The sequence below is a fragment of the Festucalex cinctus genome, chromosome 3, assembly GCF_051991245.1.
Source record: "Festucalex cinctus isolate MCC-2025b chromosome 3, RoL_Fcin_1.0, whole genome shotgun sequence".
Lineage (NCBI taxonomy): Eukaryota > Metazoa > Chordata > Actinopteri > Syngnathiformes > Syngnathidae > Festucalex > Festucalex cinctus.
In genome coordinates this window covers 17,111,321-17,129,472 of record NC_135413.1, presented here as the reverse complement: position 1 = coordinate 17,129,472, position 18,152 = coordinate 17,111,321, and the positions used below count along the sequence as shown (strand labels likewise).

General features: G+C 39.2%; 2 protein-coding genes and 1 non-coding gene across 4 annotated transcripts; 2 read left to right on the top strand and 1 right to left on the bottom strand.

Annotated features, from left to right (window-relative positions):
* Positions 1-351: 351 nt before the first annotated feature.
* LOC144015838 (uncharacterized) lies at positions 352-5,170 on the top strand. The gene is made up of 2 exons (XM_077516217.1): positions 352-750; positions 2,789-5,170. Exons 1-2 carry the CDS (start codon positions 657-659, stop codon positions 4,225-4,227), a joined length of 1,533 nt encoding a protein of 510 aa, XP_077372343.1. The 5' UTR covers positions 352-656; the 3' UTR covers positions 4,228-5,170.
* An 850-nt stretch (positions 5,171-6,020) lies between these two features.
* LOC144015840 (uncharacterized) lies at positions 6,021-12,689 on the top strand. 2 transcript variants are annotated; one of them, XM_077516219.1, is made up of 2 exons: positions 6,021-6,451; positions 9,487-12,689. In XM_077516219.1, exons 1-2 carry the CDS (start codon positions 6,346-6,348, stop codon positions 10,491-10,493), a joined length of 1,113 nt encoding a protein of 370 aa, XP_077372345.1. In that variant the 5' UTR covers positions 6,021-6,345; the 3' UTR covers positions 10,494-12,689. The 2 variants fall into 2 exon arrangements, with proteins under 2 accessions (XP_077372345.1, XP_077372344.1); XM_077516218.1 differs by having other exon boundaries at positions 6,021-6,472.
* Positions 12,690-17,302: 4,613 nt separating this feature from the next.
* trnad-guc (transfer RNA aspartic acid (anticodon GUC)) lies at positions 17,303-17,374 on the bottom strand. Its single transcript has one exon. It is a non-coding gene; the product is annotated as a tRNA-Asp (tRNA).
* Positions 17,375-18,152: the final 778 nt, after the last annotated feature.

Genomic DNA, 18,152 nt, shown 5'->3' with positions numbered 1-18,152 from the left:
TAACAGGTGGACGGTATGTGCTGCTTTGAAAACCACCTTTTTCTTTTATCGCTCAGTTCCTTAGACCACCAATATTAGATTTGGTCGAAGTATCTTTTGTTGAATTACAGTTATAATTTATACATGCATTGAAGGCAAGTTGTAAAATATCTGAAGTCCTCTTGTTTAGAGAGAGAGAGAGAGAGAGAGAGAGAGAGAGAGAGAGAGAGAGAGAGAGAGAGAGAGAGAGAGAGAGAGAGAGAGAGAGAGAGAGAGAGAGAGAGAGAGAGAGAGAGAGAGAGAGAGAGAGAGAGAGAGAGAGAGAGAGAGATTTGTCCATCCGTAGTTGCCATAGATTTCACGTGACTTTGACAGAAGCTAAGCTACTCCGTTCCAGCCAGGAATTTTACGTAGCCACAGGCAAATTTAATAATTTATCCTGAATTCGTCCTGAACGAACTATCGACACTGTGCCTCCGTCACTTTATTTTAAGTCAAACATAATTGCTACATATGGTGACTGATTCAATCGTATCAGACAGTGCTCGTCGAAATCTCTCGGCCACGTTTATTTTGTCGCTTGCTAGACGCCAAAAAAGGAAAACGCGTTTGTAACCGACAAATTGGCTCAGCAGACGCCAATTGTGAGCGTAAAGTGTCGCGAACATCGTGTGAAAATGTTTGCAATAAAGAACGATGAGGCGCTTTGTGGAGCACAAGAGAACCAGCGACAACGCCAACTGCTGGAAGCTGTTTGCAAGCAGCCTCGAGGTGTGTTGAACAGAACAACTTTGTCACGCGTTTAATCAACACTTTTCAACAATATGTTCGTATGTATTTTGAAATTAATTAATTAATTCATCTGGGAACCTTGTTACGTTACAATTACAGTTTTTCCTCAGTCTCTTGTATTTTTTTTAAAATTGCAAACAGACAACACTTTCTCAAACATCAACATCAAAAGATAATCAATACAATATCAATAGCGTAAAAATATATAGGAAAAAGGGAGAAAAGAAAAAACAGCAAAATGCACATACTAGGAGCTTTAGAAGTTATAAAATATATTTAAATTAGAGCACTATTATTATTATAATTATTATTATTAACATTATTATTAATTAACTATTGTTATAATTTACAGGACGACCAGGCAAACGAATTCTCCCTACACTTGTATCTTTTGGAGCCAAAAAACAACAACTAAAAAAAACAGCATTATAATTATCCAGCCGCTTTTGGCTTTTGAAAAACATACACACACCAGACAGGATGGCTCCAAACACCTGAGCATAATCTCCAGGAATCACCTGGATAAGGTATTCTTTTGTTTGAAACAGTACGTCGATCACTACTTTTACTTTCACGGTGTAAAATTGTCATTCATTAAATGGTTTGTGTCCGGATATACTCATCTTGCTGTATGTATATCAAAGTCTTCTTAGCTTCTTAGCTGCTAACAAAACTGACCACACATTTACAACACATTCCTCAGCAGAGACTCACGCCTGAGTTAAAATGTTGTGATAAATGTGTTAAATCGTTAACTTTTTGTTCAACATTACTTGAATCCTTCAGCAAAAAAAAAAAAAAGTATGAATGGTTGTTTCACTAAAGATAATTGGCACATTCATCATGTCTGCCTAGAATTTACAATCAGAGGTTAATATTATCACCCACTGTGTATGAAAAAGAGAAAATACCTGATGTCAAATGATCTGAGCATATCCTGATTCCTCATACTTTTTGTGGGTGCAAAGCAGGGGCGTCATAGGTTTGCTAGCCACCATGCTGTCTTTGTCTGAACTCCTCACTGTCTTCTGCCTGGTTTAGAATCACTGCCGAAGAACGATCTCATCTCTCTTTGAGCAACTAAAGCATCCGTAGGCCACGCACAAGTTCACCATAGCTTTGGTCGCTGATTTAGCAACTGTAGGACCTATTTTCTAGGTCACACTGATTGTTTTTTATTTCACTCGCATTGACGCCCTGTCCTCCACTGCAAGGGGTGCACTTAAACGTGACGTCACTTGAACATGATGTCACACTAGAAGGGTCTATTAGGGCCACGTATAAAAATATATATTTTTAGAGGATGGGGGCAGTACTCCAAGAAAAAAAAACACGCAAATTTGCCACTTGATAATGTCACAAATTTAATAAAGTGGAACATTTGTAAGAAAAAAATAGTAAATTTGCGAGTTTATAGTTTTTTTTTTTTCCTCGGAATATTGCTCCCACCCTCTATTTTATATATATATATATGTGGCTTGCTCTAATACGCCATCGTACTTTGGTACGTCTTTAAGATCAGAATTGAATTTATCAGAACTACTTGTTCAATTTTGATGTCACTTGAAAACAGCAAATAGCAGTTTTTCCTGAAAAAAAGCTGTATGCAAATGATTGTGTACAATTTTCTGTTGTTTTCTTACAATATCAGTTGCTTATGTTATGTCATGTTGATCAAAATGTATTCTGAGTTAACCCTTGTCTTACACCTTGACTCCACAACATTTTTTACACTATTTCATCGTATAAAATTTGCAAAATACAAAATGGTTGAACAAGTTACAATACGTCAAGCATATTTCTATACATTGCCAGTAGACTTTTTTTTTTTCTTTTTTTTTTTCCCTAGGCAAATATTAAATTTTACTAATCAAGAATCAAGTCAGCCAATGACCAATCCGTTTTCTGAAATTGGTGTTTTCATTCCTAATATTCAATGTTCATATATGACTATTTTTTATGTCCGGGGCAATCAGTACTCAACTTTACCAAACCATGTGTATCTTGTCTCCTGCAGACATCAGTGAAAAACATCTTTGTCCCGAGCGGCAGGAGCCACAGTTACCTGGCGTGAAAGAGGAGGAGGACTTGGAGCCTGTTCAAATTAAAGAAGAGGAGCAGCCACAGGCTCCCAACGTAAAAGAAGAGGAGCAGCTACCACCATACATTAAAGAGGAGGAGGATTTCACAGAGTTGCCCGTGACTGGTGTCCATTTGCAGACAGAAGATGAATATCAATATGAAGAGAACAAAGGGGCGGAGCCTCCAAGCAGCAGCTCAAGAGAACAAATAACAGGAGATGATGAGGACCACCATGGAGGATCACAAGCAGACAGCTGGTTAGCTCCAATGTCTGATGGTGAAGACACATCACACTCTCCTCACATTGATGACTTTGAAAAGTCTGGCGGTGATGTGACATGTCACACTGACAGCAAACGTTGGACATGTTCTCAGTGTGGAAAAACGTTTGGCTACAAGTCTCAATTGAGAAAACACGTGATTGGCCACACTGGTGAGAAATCTTTTGCCTGCTCAGTTTGTGCTCAAAATTTCTCTCAGAAGGGAAACTTAAAAATGCACACAAGAACCCACACTGGTGAGAAACCTTTTTCCTGCTCAGTTTGTGGTCAAAATTTTGCTCGCAAGGGAAGCTTAAAAAAACACACAAGAACCCACACTGGAGAGAAGCCTTTTGCCTGCTTAGTTTGTGGTCAAAATTTTTCTCAGAAGGGAAACTTAAAACTGCACATGAGAACCCACACTGGGCAGCCTTTTGTTTGCTCAGTTTGTGGTCAAAGTTTCTCTGAGAAGGGGAGCTTAAAAATACACACGAGAACCCACACTGGAGAGCAGCCTTTTGTTTGCTCAGTTTGTGGTCGGAAATTTGCTCTGAATGTAAACTTAAAAATGCACACAAGAACCCACACTGGAGAAAAGCCTTTTGCTTGCTCAGTTTGTGGTCGTAAATTTGCTCTGAATGCAAACTTAAAAATGCACACACAAACCCACACTGGTGAGAAACCTTTTTCCTGTTCAGTTTGTGGTCAAAATTTTGCTCGCAAGGGAAGCTTAAAAATACACACAAGAACCCACACTGGAGAGAAGCCTTTTGCCTGCTTAGTTTGTGGTCAAAATTTCTCTCAGAAGGGAAACTTAAAACTACACACGAGAACCCACACTGGAGAGCAGCCTTTTGTTTGCTCAGTTTGTGGTCAAAGTTTCTCTGAGAAGGGGACCTTAAAAAAACACACAAGAACCCACACTGGAGAGAAGCCTTTTGCTTGCTCAGTTTGTGGTCAGAAATTTGCTCTGAATGTAAACTTAAAAATGCACACAAGAACCCATACTGGAGAGAAGCCTTTTGCCTGCTCAGTCTGTGGTCAAAATTTTGCGCACAAGGGACACTTAAATAGACACAAAAGAACCCACACCGGAGGGAAGTCTTTTTCCTGATCAGTTTGTGCTCAAAGATTCCCAAGAAATGCTAATGCTGAGCGGCACACGTGTGCTGGTGAGAATAGCAGTGATTAATGAAGCTTTATATGGTAGCCATGTATTTCCTTCAGAGGACCTCACCAGTTGTCAGCGTTTTGGAGTACAGTGTTCCCTCGTTTTCCGCTGGGGTTAGGTTCCAAAAAATACCCGCAATAAATGAAATCCGCGAAGTAGTTAGCTTTATGTTTTACAATTCTTATAAATGTTTTAAGGCTCTAAAATCCCCTACCACACAATTTAGACACTTTTCTCATTGAGGCATTTACATGTTCTCACATTTCTCTCTTGTTCAATCATTGATAATGTTCAAACCTTCATAAATTTTATAAATTGGGTATATTACTGCAAAGAAATATGCAAAATTGCACTTAAAAAAAAATCCGCGATACAGCGAGACCGCGAAAAGTGAACCGCGTTATAGCGAGGGAAGACTGTATATTTTCATCATTGTTTCTTATGAGTAGGCGTGCTCAAAAAAAATCGATTCAGCAATATATCGCGATATTAGTGCTCACAATTCTCAAATCGATTCAATAGGCAGCCAAATCGATTTTTAAACATCCATTTTTAATGGAAAAATGTTCAACAAAACGTTTTACTTTGGGTTATGATCTAATTTATGAATTTACATGTTTTGTACTTGTATTGTGTGTTGTATGTGTCTTACTCTTGACTTACCCTATTTTGAAATTGAATTTGTATTTAAAACGTAACATAAGCCTGACAAGGGGTTGCAGATTAAAACTGACGGCTATAATCTGGCATGTTTACATGTAAATGTCCATTCATATGTGCTGTGCTGTCACTATTGAATCGTTAATAAAAATGTAGAATATCATTAGGATGAGTATTTGATTTGACAGCATCAAAATTTATTAGTAAGAATCCAACGGAAATCTTTGTGTACAGTACTCCTACTAAAATTAAGTGTATGTCTTTAAAATAAATGTGTATTTGAATCACAGATTACATTGTTTAAATGTTTGTAATAATTGTATATGTTTCAACAAGATTTTTGAGAATGCACTACTAATATCAATTAGCTTGAAGTATATGTAATTATCAAACAAGTCAACTCAATTTTGTTGGACAGTAACTTATGTTAGAAAAATCAAGTACCGTCCGGATAAAATGACATCATTCCCTGGAGGCAGGCATGGCAGGGCATGCGCAGATGTGTTGGCGTGCAGAGCGGATTTCATTTGAGCATCAACTTAACCTGACCGTAAGTATTTGATTTTTCATTCCATGAATGGATGGAAGTGTGTAATAAAATCAAAATATCTATGCCTTGTTCACATTGCAGCCCAATTCTGATTTTTTTTTAACCATAAAGCATTAAGTTGACATTTGTGGCAGCCCGGCAGATAGTTTATTTATTCCAGGAAGCAATGACGTGACGTCATCTTTATTAGACGTCTCAAACTCTCCATACGTCGCCTCATTTCCCCAAAATATTTTTACCTTCTCCGCTCTCACTACTCTGGCGATATGAGACGAAACGGCACGGACTTACATGTAAATCCATGTGATAAGGTGAGCCGTAACACCACGCAGGACCATAATGTATACTTGTCACTTTCACGTCGTGTTTTGGGTGTACATCACTCAATTACGGAGCCCCTAAGGTGACATGGTAGGAAAAAAAACAAACTTTGCGTTCCCTCGCAGACATTTTTGCATTCCCTCGCAAAGATTGCGAAACACGAGATTTGTCCAACTGGTGTTACCGTCGATTGACATCACGTGACTGAAGATGCTCCATTCCAGGCTGCTTTTACTTAGCAACACGCGGCACAAATCCATAATTTATAATAATTCATCCTGAATTCGTAGTGAACGAAGTGAAACATCGATACTGTGCGTCCTTCACTTCGTTGAAGTCAAACATAACCGCTACATTTCGTGTCTGGTTTTTCGTATCAAACAGTGCTTAACTACATCTCTCGGCCCTGTTTAGCTTAGCGTATTTTAGCTTAGCTTGCTAACCACCAACAAAGGAGGTCGTTTGTTGTTGATAAATTGTCTCAGCAGACGCCAAGTGTGAGCGTAAAGTGTCGTGAATATCGTGTGAAAATGTTCGCCATAACGAAAGTAAAGTCCGAAGAAGAGCTTTGTGGAGCACAGGAGGAGAACGAGCGACAACGTCAACTGTTGGACGCTGTTTGTAAGCAGCCCCAAGGTGCGTTGATGAACAGAGCAGGTTTGTCGCTTGTTTAATCAATACTTAAAAACTATAGGCTGTACCTGTATTTATTTGGAAATGAATCTTAATCCGATCACTTTGTTTACAGTTTTTCTCAGTCGCTTTCTCAGATCAGAATTTAATTTCTCAGAACTAGTGATGGGCATTACAGTTCTTTTACGTGAACTAAATCACTAGAATCAGTTCATTTAAAAGAACCGTTCAAAAGTTTCGTTCACCGAATCGTTCACCCTCCACCTCCACCCTCACCCGGACGTAGTGACAAGATTTAAAAAAAAAAAAAAAAAAAAAAAAAAGAATTTTTTTTTTTTTTTTTTTTTAGAAAGTTAGTTTTTTATATTCAACTGTAATAATTTTAATAATAATTATGATGCTAATAATAATGATAATAATAATAATTACAGTAGACGACACCCACAGTACACAGAGAGGATAGTAAATCCTTTAAAGATATCGCCAACAACGTCATCTCCCCGCTGCTACAGCGCGGGGCACACCGTCATGTGCTGGTGAGAGAGAGACTTGTCACTCGCTCTATTTTGTTTTTATGCGTTGGCCCCCAGCCCAGTACGTGGACTGACACCACGTTAGCCGTTAGCTTGGAGAAACATGATAATAAAAGCTTGTCCCCGCCAACACGGAAGTAGTGGCGTTTCTGTGGGTAGTTCCTTCTTTGGCAAATCGTGAATCACTCATGGCAAGACGACAATCACTCACTCACTGAACTGGTATGGAAGTACGTTCACTCAATGAATCATACGCGAACGGGAAATGGAGGTAGCACGTTCACTCACTGACTCGTTTGCGAACCGAAAATGGCAACAGCCGCAACACTCATTCACTGAATCGTTCGTTCCTGAACCGGAAATGGCACACTGACTCATTCGCTTACTCAACCGGAAATGCCAACACACTCATTCACTGAATCGTTCCTGAACCGGAAATGGCAACACGTTCACCCACTGACCGTTCGCGAAGACGTGAACGGGAAGCTTCCTCAGTGACTCGTTCCTGAACACCAATAGTGAGGCTGCATGTGTAGTAAAATCCCGCCCACACCTGACGCTAGCTTCTGATTGGTCGTTCGCGAAGACTGACGGCATGAGCGTGGCTGCTCTCAAATGAACTGAGAAGAGAACGAATCACTTCAAGAAGTGACCCGTTCACTCATGTTCACTGAAAAGATTTGTTCTAAAGAACAAATCGGTCGTGACTGACACAATACTACTCAGAACTACTTGTTCAATTTTGGGCGGCACGGTTATGAGTGGTTAGCACGTCCACCTCCCAGTACTGAGGACTCGGGTTCGAGTCCAGGCTCCGGCGTTCCTGGGTGGAGTTTGCATGTTCTCCCCGACCCCGTGCCCGTGTGGGTCTTCTCCGGGGCTCCGGTCTCCTCCCACATTCCAAAGACATGCATGGCAGGTTAATTGGACGCTCCGAATTGTGTCTGGGTGTGGTTGTGCGTGTGGATGGGTGTTCGTCTCTCTGTGCCCTGCGATTGGCTGGCAACCAGTTCAGGGTGTACCCCGCCTACTGCCCAAAGCCAGCTGAGATAGGCTCCAGCACTCCCCGCAACCCTTGTGAGGAATAAGCGGTCAAGACGATGGATACTTGTTCAATTTTCACATCACTCACATTCAAAGCCCCCTTTTTGGTCAAGCTGTAGGCAAATCATTATGTACAATTTTCTGTTGTTTCCGACTATATCAGTTACTTATAAATATGTCATGTTAATCTAAATGTATTCCGAGTTGAAGCTTGTCTAACACCTTGACGCCACATTTTTACATTAGTTCATTGTAAGAGTTTGCAAAATGGTTGAACAAGTTGTTATAATACATCAAGTATATTTTTTTACATACAGTATCCAGTAGCCTTTTTTTTTTTCTAAAGGTTAACCTTAAATGAACGCAAGACTTACGAAAAACTAATCAGCTATTCTGTGAAATGGTTAATTTCAACTCTTCCCAGAATAAAATTGTCAATTTATGTTGTGTGATTCTGATTTTATAGCACTTTTTATGAATATATTTGCATTAAATACTGTATCGGCCATTTTGGACAGTCACATGATCATCGTGACGTATCGTATGCGTAAAATATACATTGAATAACATGGCTACCAATGAAAACAAAGAGACTAACGAGGAATTATCGTGTCCCACTGTGGACATCAAAGATGGAATTACACCTTATGGCAAAGAAGCACTTCTTTCAAAGCAGTACAGCCACGGAGCATTCGCCAAAGATTTGTCTCCAACCGAAAGCCGGATGAAACTGGCAGATCCACCCGGCCGGCGAAGTGGATGGTAAACATTCGGGTGACTTTTACTCTGCCAGGCTAAGCTACATGTCGTGTGCTATTCATGTCCGGAACAATCTGTGTTACAGCAGTTCCAGTTATGTGGTTATTTCTGGAACAAAATACATATAATTTGTCAGCTTTCTTATTCTTTCTAGTGCTGTCAAAATTAATCGATTATATCAAATTAATCAACTATTTTTAAAATTGAGTAATCGTTTGGAGCCATTTTTTTTATTTATTTAAAATTGTCCGAATCCTCTGATTTCAGCATATCAACAGTAATTGTTCACTGATTTATGTAGTCCTTCAAGGAAGAAGAAAACTGATTATATCTTCTGTGTTTAATCAAAATTAGGCAATTGCAAACATCTGTTTATTCTCTGGAAAACAATGATCAAACTGGTAACATAGTACATCATCAATCCCCATTTTAAAAAAAAAAATCACTATATGAATACTAAGTAAAGACTAATAACTGGTTAATAAGCAGTAATCATGGGATTTTTTTTAAATACACTTTAATGCAAAATTAAAATGTATCTTATTAGTAAATTAATCGATTGAATAATCGATAGATTCATCGATTCTAAAAAATATTCGATAGTGACAGCACTAATTCTTTCACTCATGCAGCCCATCTGATAATCTTAAATATATAACATCACAATGAAGTGATTTGACCAAACCATCTTGTGTCCTGCAGACACCAGTGAAAAATATTTTTGTCCTGAGCGGCACGAGCCAGAGTTACCCGGCGTAAAAGAAGAGGAGGACTTGGAGCCTCTTAAAGTTAAAGAAGAGGAGCAGCCACAGCCTCCCAACATTACAAAAGAGGAGCAACTGCCACCATACATTAAAGAGGAGGAGGATTTCACAGAGTTGCCAGTGACTGGTGTCCATTTGAAGACTGAATATGAATATCAGTATGAGGAGAACAAAGGGGCGGAGCCTCCAGGCAGCAGCTCAAGACTGCAAATAACAACAACAGAAGATGAGGACCACCGTGGAGGATCACAAGCAGACAGCTGGTTAGCTCCAATGTCAGATGGTGAAGACACGTCACACTCTCCTCACACTGATGACTATGAACAGTCTGACAATGATGTAACATGTCACACTGACAGCAAACACTGGAAATGTTCTCAGTGTGGAAAAACTTTTGGCTCCAAGACTCAATTGAGAAAACATGTGATTGGCCACACTGGTGACAAACCTTTTGCCTGCTCAGTTTGTGGCCAGAGTTTCTTTAATAAGGGAAGCTTAAAAATACACACAAGAACCCACACTGGAGAGAAGCCTTTTGCTTGCTCACTTTGTGGTCAAAATTTTGCTCAGAAGGGAAACTTAAAAATGCACATGAGAACCCACACTGGAGAGCAGCCTTTTGCTTGCTCAGTTTGTGGTCAAAATTTTGCTCGGAAGGAAAACTTAAAAATGCACACAAGAACCCACACTGGTGAGAAACCTTTTGCTTGCTCAGTTTGTGGTCAAAATTTTGCATGGAAGTCTAACTTAAAAATGCACACAAGAACCCACACTGGAGAGAAGCCTTTTGCTTGCTCAGTTTGTGGTCAAAATTTTCCTCACAAGGGAAGCGTAAAAAGACACATTCGAACCCACACTGGAGAGAAGCCTTTTGCCTGCTCAGTTTGTGGTCAAAATTTTCCTCACAAGGGAAGCTTAAACAGACACATGCGAACCCACACTTGAGAGAATCCTTTTGCTTGCTCAGTTGTGGCCTAACGTTCCCTTGAAAGCGAAACTTAACGATCCACACAAGAACCCACACTGGAGAGAAACCTTTTGCTTGCTCAATTTGTGGTCAAAAATTTGCTCTGAATGAAAGCTCAACAATTCACACAAGAACCCACACTGGAGAGAATGATTGTTCCTGCTCAGTTTGTGGTCAAAGATATTCAAGTACAAAGCTTAGAAGCATAAGTGTGCTGGTGAGAATAGCAGTGATGAATTGATATGATCTCATATATAAATTTACATTTAAAATGGTGCGTAAACTGCCCTGCGATTGGCTGGCAACAAGTCCAGGGTGTCCCCCGCCTACTGCCCAGAGCCAGCTGAGATAGGCGCCAGCACCCCCCGCGACCCTTGTGAGGAATAAGCGGTCAAGAAAATGGATGGATGGTGCGTAAACATTGACTAGCAGTGAATGAACAAATGATCTGTGTCTTGTATGTCTTGATTTATCCTATTTTGAAATTGAATTTGAATTTAAAATGTTACATCAACCTGACAAGGGGCTGCAGATTAAAACTGACGGCTATAATCTAACCATATATTAACGCAGATTAATCACTCCATTAATTTTTACCATAGATGATCCTTTAGCTGACAGAGGATGGTTACGTTAAAGGTAGCATAGGTTGTGTTTGAACAGTAAACATAACGACATGCATTAAAGTAAAGCATTTAATAAATGTTTGTGTATGATATTCAGAATATTTGTTCCTGTCAGTGTCAAACTATTGGGGCACATTTTTTTTTTTTTTTTTTTTTTTTTTTTTTACATTTTAAATTATGCAGGTAATTAACTGATGCAGTGTATAAAAAATGTTGAAGACGTCCTTGCAACATTAAATGTCACATAACAGGTGCTCTTTAAATTTTGGCGGTCAAAAAATGTTGATTAAAAAAGCCTTTTTAATTACGTGATTACTCGTGATTAATACTTCTAAGATGTAATTAATCTGATAAAAAAAAATGTAATCGTTTGTCAGCTCTAACATATATACATATTAGGGGTGTTAAAAAAAATCGATTCGGCAATATATCGCGATACTACAGCTCACAATTCTTGAATCGATTCAAAAGGCAGCCGAATCGATTTTTAAACATCCATTTTTGATGCAAAAATATTCAACAAAACGTCTTACTTAGGGTTAGGATTCACACCTTAAGGATGAAAGAATGTTATATTAATGGAGCATTAAGCCATAATATTTTTTATTTCAATGCTGTTAACACATGAAACAGATACAATGGCTCACAGTTAAGACTATATAAGGCAATTCACACCCCTAATACATATATATAAGGGGTGTGAATTGCTTAGTACCTGACGATTCGATTCGTATCATGATTTATCCCAATATGAATCTATAAGTCAATTATTGTGATTTTTTTTTTAATACCAAAATTTTGAAAATATTAATCAGTAAATTTGCACACTGTAAGATTTATGTGAAAATGTATTTATTTATCTGAAACTTTGGTCTTATAACTGTGAGGCACTGCATTTAACAAACAATCTGTTGCAAACAGTTTCATGTTTGAACAGCATTGAAATAAATTATTAAGGCTTAATGTTCCATTAATATAATGTTCTTCCATGCTTAATGTGTGAACCGTAACCCTAAGTAAGACGTTTCGTTGAATATTTCTATTGATAAATAAATTCGGCCTCATATTTCTTTCTTCACTCGCCTACTTCTTATTAATTCACTGATGTAAAATTTATTTACTTGTTAAAAAAAAAAAAAAACTTGTACTGTACACGCACTTCAAAATGTTTGCTTTGTTCTTGGTTTGTGTAATGTACAGCACTTTGTATACAGCAATGCCTGTTCTTAAAGCGCTTTATAAATAAAGTACATAGATCATGTTTTGTGTACGCAGTTCAGGTTTTGTGTACGTAGATCACGTTTATTTATTTGTGTGTGTTTATGGGATTTTGGCATGATTCCAACGCCATACCCCATTTGGTCCTGATGCTGCGTCATCAGTAGGTGAATTAGTAGTCGACTGTAAAGCGATTTGAGGGCCTCACAAAGTGGAAAAGCGCTATATTAATGAAGTGCTATTTACCTTCTCCAACTTCATCTTCTCAGGTGTCAGTCATGTCTTGTTTTTACTTGGTTTTCTTGCTTTTTTTTTTGCTTTTTTTTTTGCTTTTTTTTTTTGCTTTTTTTTTTTTTGTTCTTTCTGTCTGTGGACTTTGGCACGGGAAACATGACTTCTGAAGAGATATAAACCAAGTGAGTAGAACAACCAGATTCTGCATTTTATGAGTGCTGAGGAGGGTAACAGGAACCTATTTTTTTCTTATCCATATATCTTTTTATTGTCGAACGTTATTTCTTTGCTACGCGCTTACTTTGTATCTGATCCCTGGATGTGTCGGGATGGACATGATATGCTGCATTGATGAAAAATGTTGAGGATGTCGAATTTACAACTTTATAATAGCACTGTACATTAACTAAACATGTTTCCTCTTCGTCAAAATACAGTTTAAATATCTATATTTTATTCTCCAAACGAATCGTCCTTTTTTTTATTTTATTTTATTATTTTTTTTATTTATAGTTGTTTGTGACACGAGATTTGTCCAACTGAAGTCGCCGTAGATTTCACGTGACGCGAGTGTCTTCATTCACATGATTTTCACTTCGATATTTTTTTCATTATGATATATGTTCACATTTAAAGATATGGAATGATACAATATGAATGCTAACACTTAAATGTTATTGTCATCTAATCAGTGTCAGTTCACACTGTCAAGAAAGGTTGCCTGCAGAGACTTTTAAATTCCAGCAGGTGTATGTATTCAGTGACACAGTATCAACAGTATCAACAGTGTGTCATTGTGTCAACACGCTTCACAATGCCTCATTCTTATGTGCAGGTAGAGGACCCTCTTGCAAGGTGGGAAGGTGGAGAGGTCAACAGAGACACCCTTCCAGCACATAAGAAGGTTTGTCAACTTCCAGGATTGTGGCTTGACGAGGACTCGAGCATTACTCAGAGATTGTGGATTTCATATAAACAAGTAATGATGTCAGTCAGAGCTCAAGCCGTCAAAATTGCGGCTCTGTGAGATCTAATAAGTAGTTTTAAAATTCTGATAGACGAAGTGTTAAAGCAAGGAGTGGCCCCTGTTCTTTTTGAGTGGGTTAAAGATTTAGGATTAGAGTTTTACATCACATCAAACAGTGCGTTCCATTGAAGTCTCCACGCACCTGAAGGTTGGGTCTGGGTGCATTAATACGTCGAATGCGGAAGTGCTTTGTGCATAATGGAGAAGAACGTCATCCAGTGGACGTGCAGTTTCTTGGTATTCACCACGCAACATTATTTTGACTACTTCCAGTCATTCATAAATACGAAAGATCAGCAGATTCTTTGCATCTCAGATCTCACGTTGAGAGCTCAGCTTATCACCGCAGTCCTCACATTCATGATCAGAAACTGCCCTCTAGTGTTCAATATGGACAGTTGCAGCCAACATTTTTCAGAGCTTCAGCCATTTCTATTTTTTATTTTATTTATTTTTTTTAACTTTACTAAAGCTATATTGATGAGTTTGGCAGCTCAGGGCATTGAAAATGCTCCTACAGCCCTCTCAATTAACTCAGTCAATAAATTGACATTTTTCCTCTTTGTTGATAAAAGAAATCTAAGTTGGGAAACAAAATGAGTCTTCCAAAACGTGATTTACACTGGCCAATGTTTGCAGGTCCATAGCAACAGTGCCTTTGTCTATTAATAATCTTGTGATGTGTTGTGGTTTCAGTGACATCCGTCACCTTAATAGAGATTGCCAAGCTTCCCAACGCTGCCACACTGCTGCTTCTCAGCATTCTTCTTTCTGATGGTCACCTTGGCTTACTACTACCACCTGGGCCGCAAGCCAAAGAAGATCTGAGCTGATATGCTTGCTACATGGATACAGGCAGTGGACAGCTGAGCAGTCGAGCACAGATCATAAAAAGTGATTGCAAGGTTTTGAGCTTGGTTGGAGTATTATATGTTGCCAGTGGGATGCACTTCTCCATACTTCATCCGTCCAAAGAACCTAGCTTAGTGTTACCCGTAAATAGTCAACAAATGAGCATATAAGACAGTAAGGAAAAATCACTCGAATGCAGTTATTGTAAAAAAAAAAAAAAAGTTTATAATCAGCGAAGTGCTATACAGAGCAGACTGGCACAATATTTCCAAATTTACAGTTAGGCTATTGTTATTCCATAAAAGCCTTGCCTTTAGTTTAAACTAAGCTGCCACCATCACTGCATCATTACCCTCATTGGGTATATTTGTAAATAAAAGTACATATGGTGGCATTGTGAAGTGGACATGACACTTGTTCAGTTTTCTCTCAAGTGCAATTTTACTGATTTCAACAACTTGTGTCTATAAATGTCATGCATGTGATAATTCAGCAGTCCGGAAATCGCTATAGAGTAGCAGCCAATGAACCAAACGCATAAATAATGTCCACAGTGGTGGATGTGAAGTGAACATCTTTAAAAAAAAAAAGAAGAAAAAAAAGTTTTTATTTGGTGCACTTGGAACTTGTGTGCTTTTTTTTTTTAAACGGCTATTTAGCAATTTTACTCCTCCCTCCATTCAGTACAATTGTACCTCCCAGTTATTTGCCGTAATTCCTGTTCTGTTCAGGTTTTCTGAGCTCATTTTCCACACATTAGGCTCTGGCAAGTCAACAATCCAAAAATTCAACTGAAAGCAAAGCTTAAATTTGTTAATATACACAAGGTGGTCCCTTGATCACGCCCCAGATGGGAGTAGTCCTGTGGTCTGAGTGATTGCAGGTTTGCAGTTGCATGTTCTGTAGTCAGCACACGTGCTTGTTACTCGTGTCAGTCTTAACTCCAGATAGGGAATACGTGGGTGAGGTCTGCTTGACTCCTTTAAAATAGTAATTATCTCTTACCAATGTTTAATTAGATACAGTTCTCCCCAGCAACAGTGTGCTGAAGCCTAGTCTGTCCTTACTAGCATGCTAATTAAGGGGTTGGAGAAAAAACAAAATGTCATTCCATTTCCACCTAAAGGCCTCAAATCATCAGACTTGAAATGTTCAAAGGTCTGTGGAGTGTGTCACCTAAAGGCAAATTGGCTTTTTTTCTTTTTTTTCTTTTGGAAGGTAATATCAATAAGTAGGCCAACTTATCTCCTCCTGGTTCACCTCCATCCATCCATCCATCCATCCATCCATCCATCCATCCATCCATCCATCCATCCATCCATCCATTTCCTTGACCGCTTATTCCTCACAAGGGGCGTGGGGGGAGCTGGCACCTATCTCAGCTGGCTCTGGGCAGTAGGCAGGGGACACCCTGGACTGGTTGCCAGCCAATCGCAGGGTTCACCTACATTACTCCAAAATGTCACTTAAGTTGAGTGAAAGATTAATAAAAGTGTTTAAGTCTGATACAGTTCTGACCTACAGTACATTATTCTGCTCTAAATTCCCGTTTCAACTTGTAGCATTGTGCATACTGTGTAGTGAAAAGTGCAATATGAACAGAAATTGGATGTAATTGGTCTAAATAGATGAATGTCCTTCCAAACAGCCAACAGCTACATGTGCATTATTACATAAAAATAAATGGATTGGTGGATGGATGAAATAATCAAAACCATGTACAGTATGTATAACTGAGTTCTTAGGTATTCTAAATATTGTACATTATGCTAATAATGCAAAAACAATTCTATATAAAATTAAGACTAGCATATATTACTAGCAGACAATTCCATATAAAATTAAGACTAGCATATATACTAGCAGACAAAAGACTATATCATATATGGCACATTAGCTAGCATGGAGCTGTGGTGGTTTGATCTCGGATGGTTAGCCTAGTCAGCCACTCTAGAAATTAATGATTGAACATTTAGGTCAATAAATTCAATGATTTGGACAATTAAGAGGTGATATCTGTGTGAATCCCAAAAGCCTGAACTTGAACCCGAGTCCTCAGAACTGGGAGGCGGACGTGCTAACCACTCAGGCCACCGTGCCGCCCGCGGTCATATCCATTAGTGATTATAACAGCAGCCCGCCCTTTTGTTTAGTGCGTGGCTTTGTGGTGTAGTGAGGTGGCTGGGGCATTTGGTTCAGATGTCTCCTGGCACCTCCATGGAGAGATGTTCCGGGCATGTCCCACCGGCGGGAGGCCCGGGGATGACCCAGAACACGCTGGAGAGACTAGGTCTCTGGGCTGGCCTGGGAACGCGTTGAGATCCCGCCGGAGGCACTGGTTGAAGTGGTTGGGGAGAGGGACGTCTGGGCTTCCCTCCTAAACCTGCTGCCCCCTCGACCCGACCGGGAAAAGCAGTAGTAAAGATGGTTGGATGGATGGGTTTAGTGCGTATTTCCTATTTCATTAGCATGTAAGAAACGTGTGTGGTGGGGGTTGTTTATAGGCAGAAAGCACCTTATGTAGCCATGCATTCTCACCATGCTTGCGTACAGTATCTGTGTGTACATGACAAATCAAGATGGTTGTAAGATTACAGGACAGCCTCAAATGAATGCAATCCTAATTATGTTTATGATTTGATTTGAGCAATTTCATACCAATCCTCGGAGGGTGGGATTAAAAACACCAATGGGCCAAATGTGGCCCAGGGGCCGAAGGTTGCAACATTGCAAGCATCTGTAAAGTTTAGGGTCTCGTAATCTTGGAAACGCTGGGTATGTAGTATCCAAACACAAATGGAGAAAAGAGAAGAAAAAAAAAAAATGTTAACTCCCCGTCGGGGAATCGAACCCCGGTCTTCCGCGTGACAGGCGGAGATACTGTCCACTATACTAACGAGGAAGTTGACTTCATCATAATGAATATCCCTTACATTTTGTCAACCGTTTTTTTTTTTTTTTTTTTTTTTTTTTAACACAATTTGGGAAAAATCAAAGTAAAATGTGAAATGTGAGTCGTTGCTGTATGGCGGTGCATGGAGTGGAGTGGGTTAAACCAAGTCGGCCACGCGGGGGAGTGCTCGTGTCTGTGAGCAATGTGAAGGCGTGAAACTGATCTGTATATAACTGGATAGCTGTAGGCCAAGACCTTTGAACCCGCGAGGCCGCCATATTACCACTCCCAAAAAACGTTTCTCGGCATATGATCCAATACATTTACATTATAGTATCGAAGATGGAGAACATTTGACACAGTACTTACTTAGAAGAAACAGCATGATTTAAGATGTTTTAAATTTGTTAAACATAAAGAAGAGGACTTAAGACATTTTACAACTTGCCTTTAAATACCTCTATAAATTATATGCTTAATGTTGTTTACAGGAGGTATATTTGTTTAAATTAAAGAATTATACCTGTAATTCAACAAAAGATGCCTCTGACAAATCTAATATTGGGGTCTAAGGTACTGAACGATAAAAGAAAAGAAAAAAACGGGTTTGTTCAAAGCAGCACATATTTTAACACGTTAAAAATTAGTGACCACCCCAGCCCCCGGCCCTACACTAACGGCCTACGAACTGTGTATGTCTAATCTGTACGGATACTGTTCTGCTCACGAGATGGGAACAAGATGGGCGCCTTGTCGCTTGGGCTATCGGCTATCCAGTCACATATTC

Coding starts and splice junctions, on each gene's coding strand:
- LOC144015838 (XM_077516217.1), top strand. CDS start 657: ATGTTTGCAATAAAGAACGATGAGGCGCTTTGTGGAGCACAAGAGAAC. Junction 751..2,788: donor TGTTTGCAAGCAGCCTCGAG/GTGTGTTGAACA, acceptor TGTCTCCTGCAG/ACATCAGTGAAAAACATCTT.
- LOC144015840 (XM_077516218.1), top strand. CDS start 6,346: ATGTTCGCCATAACGAAAGTAAAGTCCGAAGAAGAGCTTTGTGGAGCA. Junction 6,473..9,486: donor TGCGTTGATGAACAGAGCAG/GTTTGTCGCTTG, acceptor TGTGTCCTGCAG/ACACCAGTGAAAAATATTTT.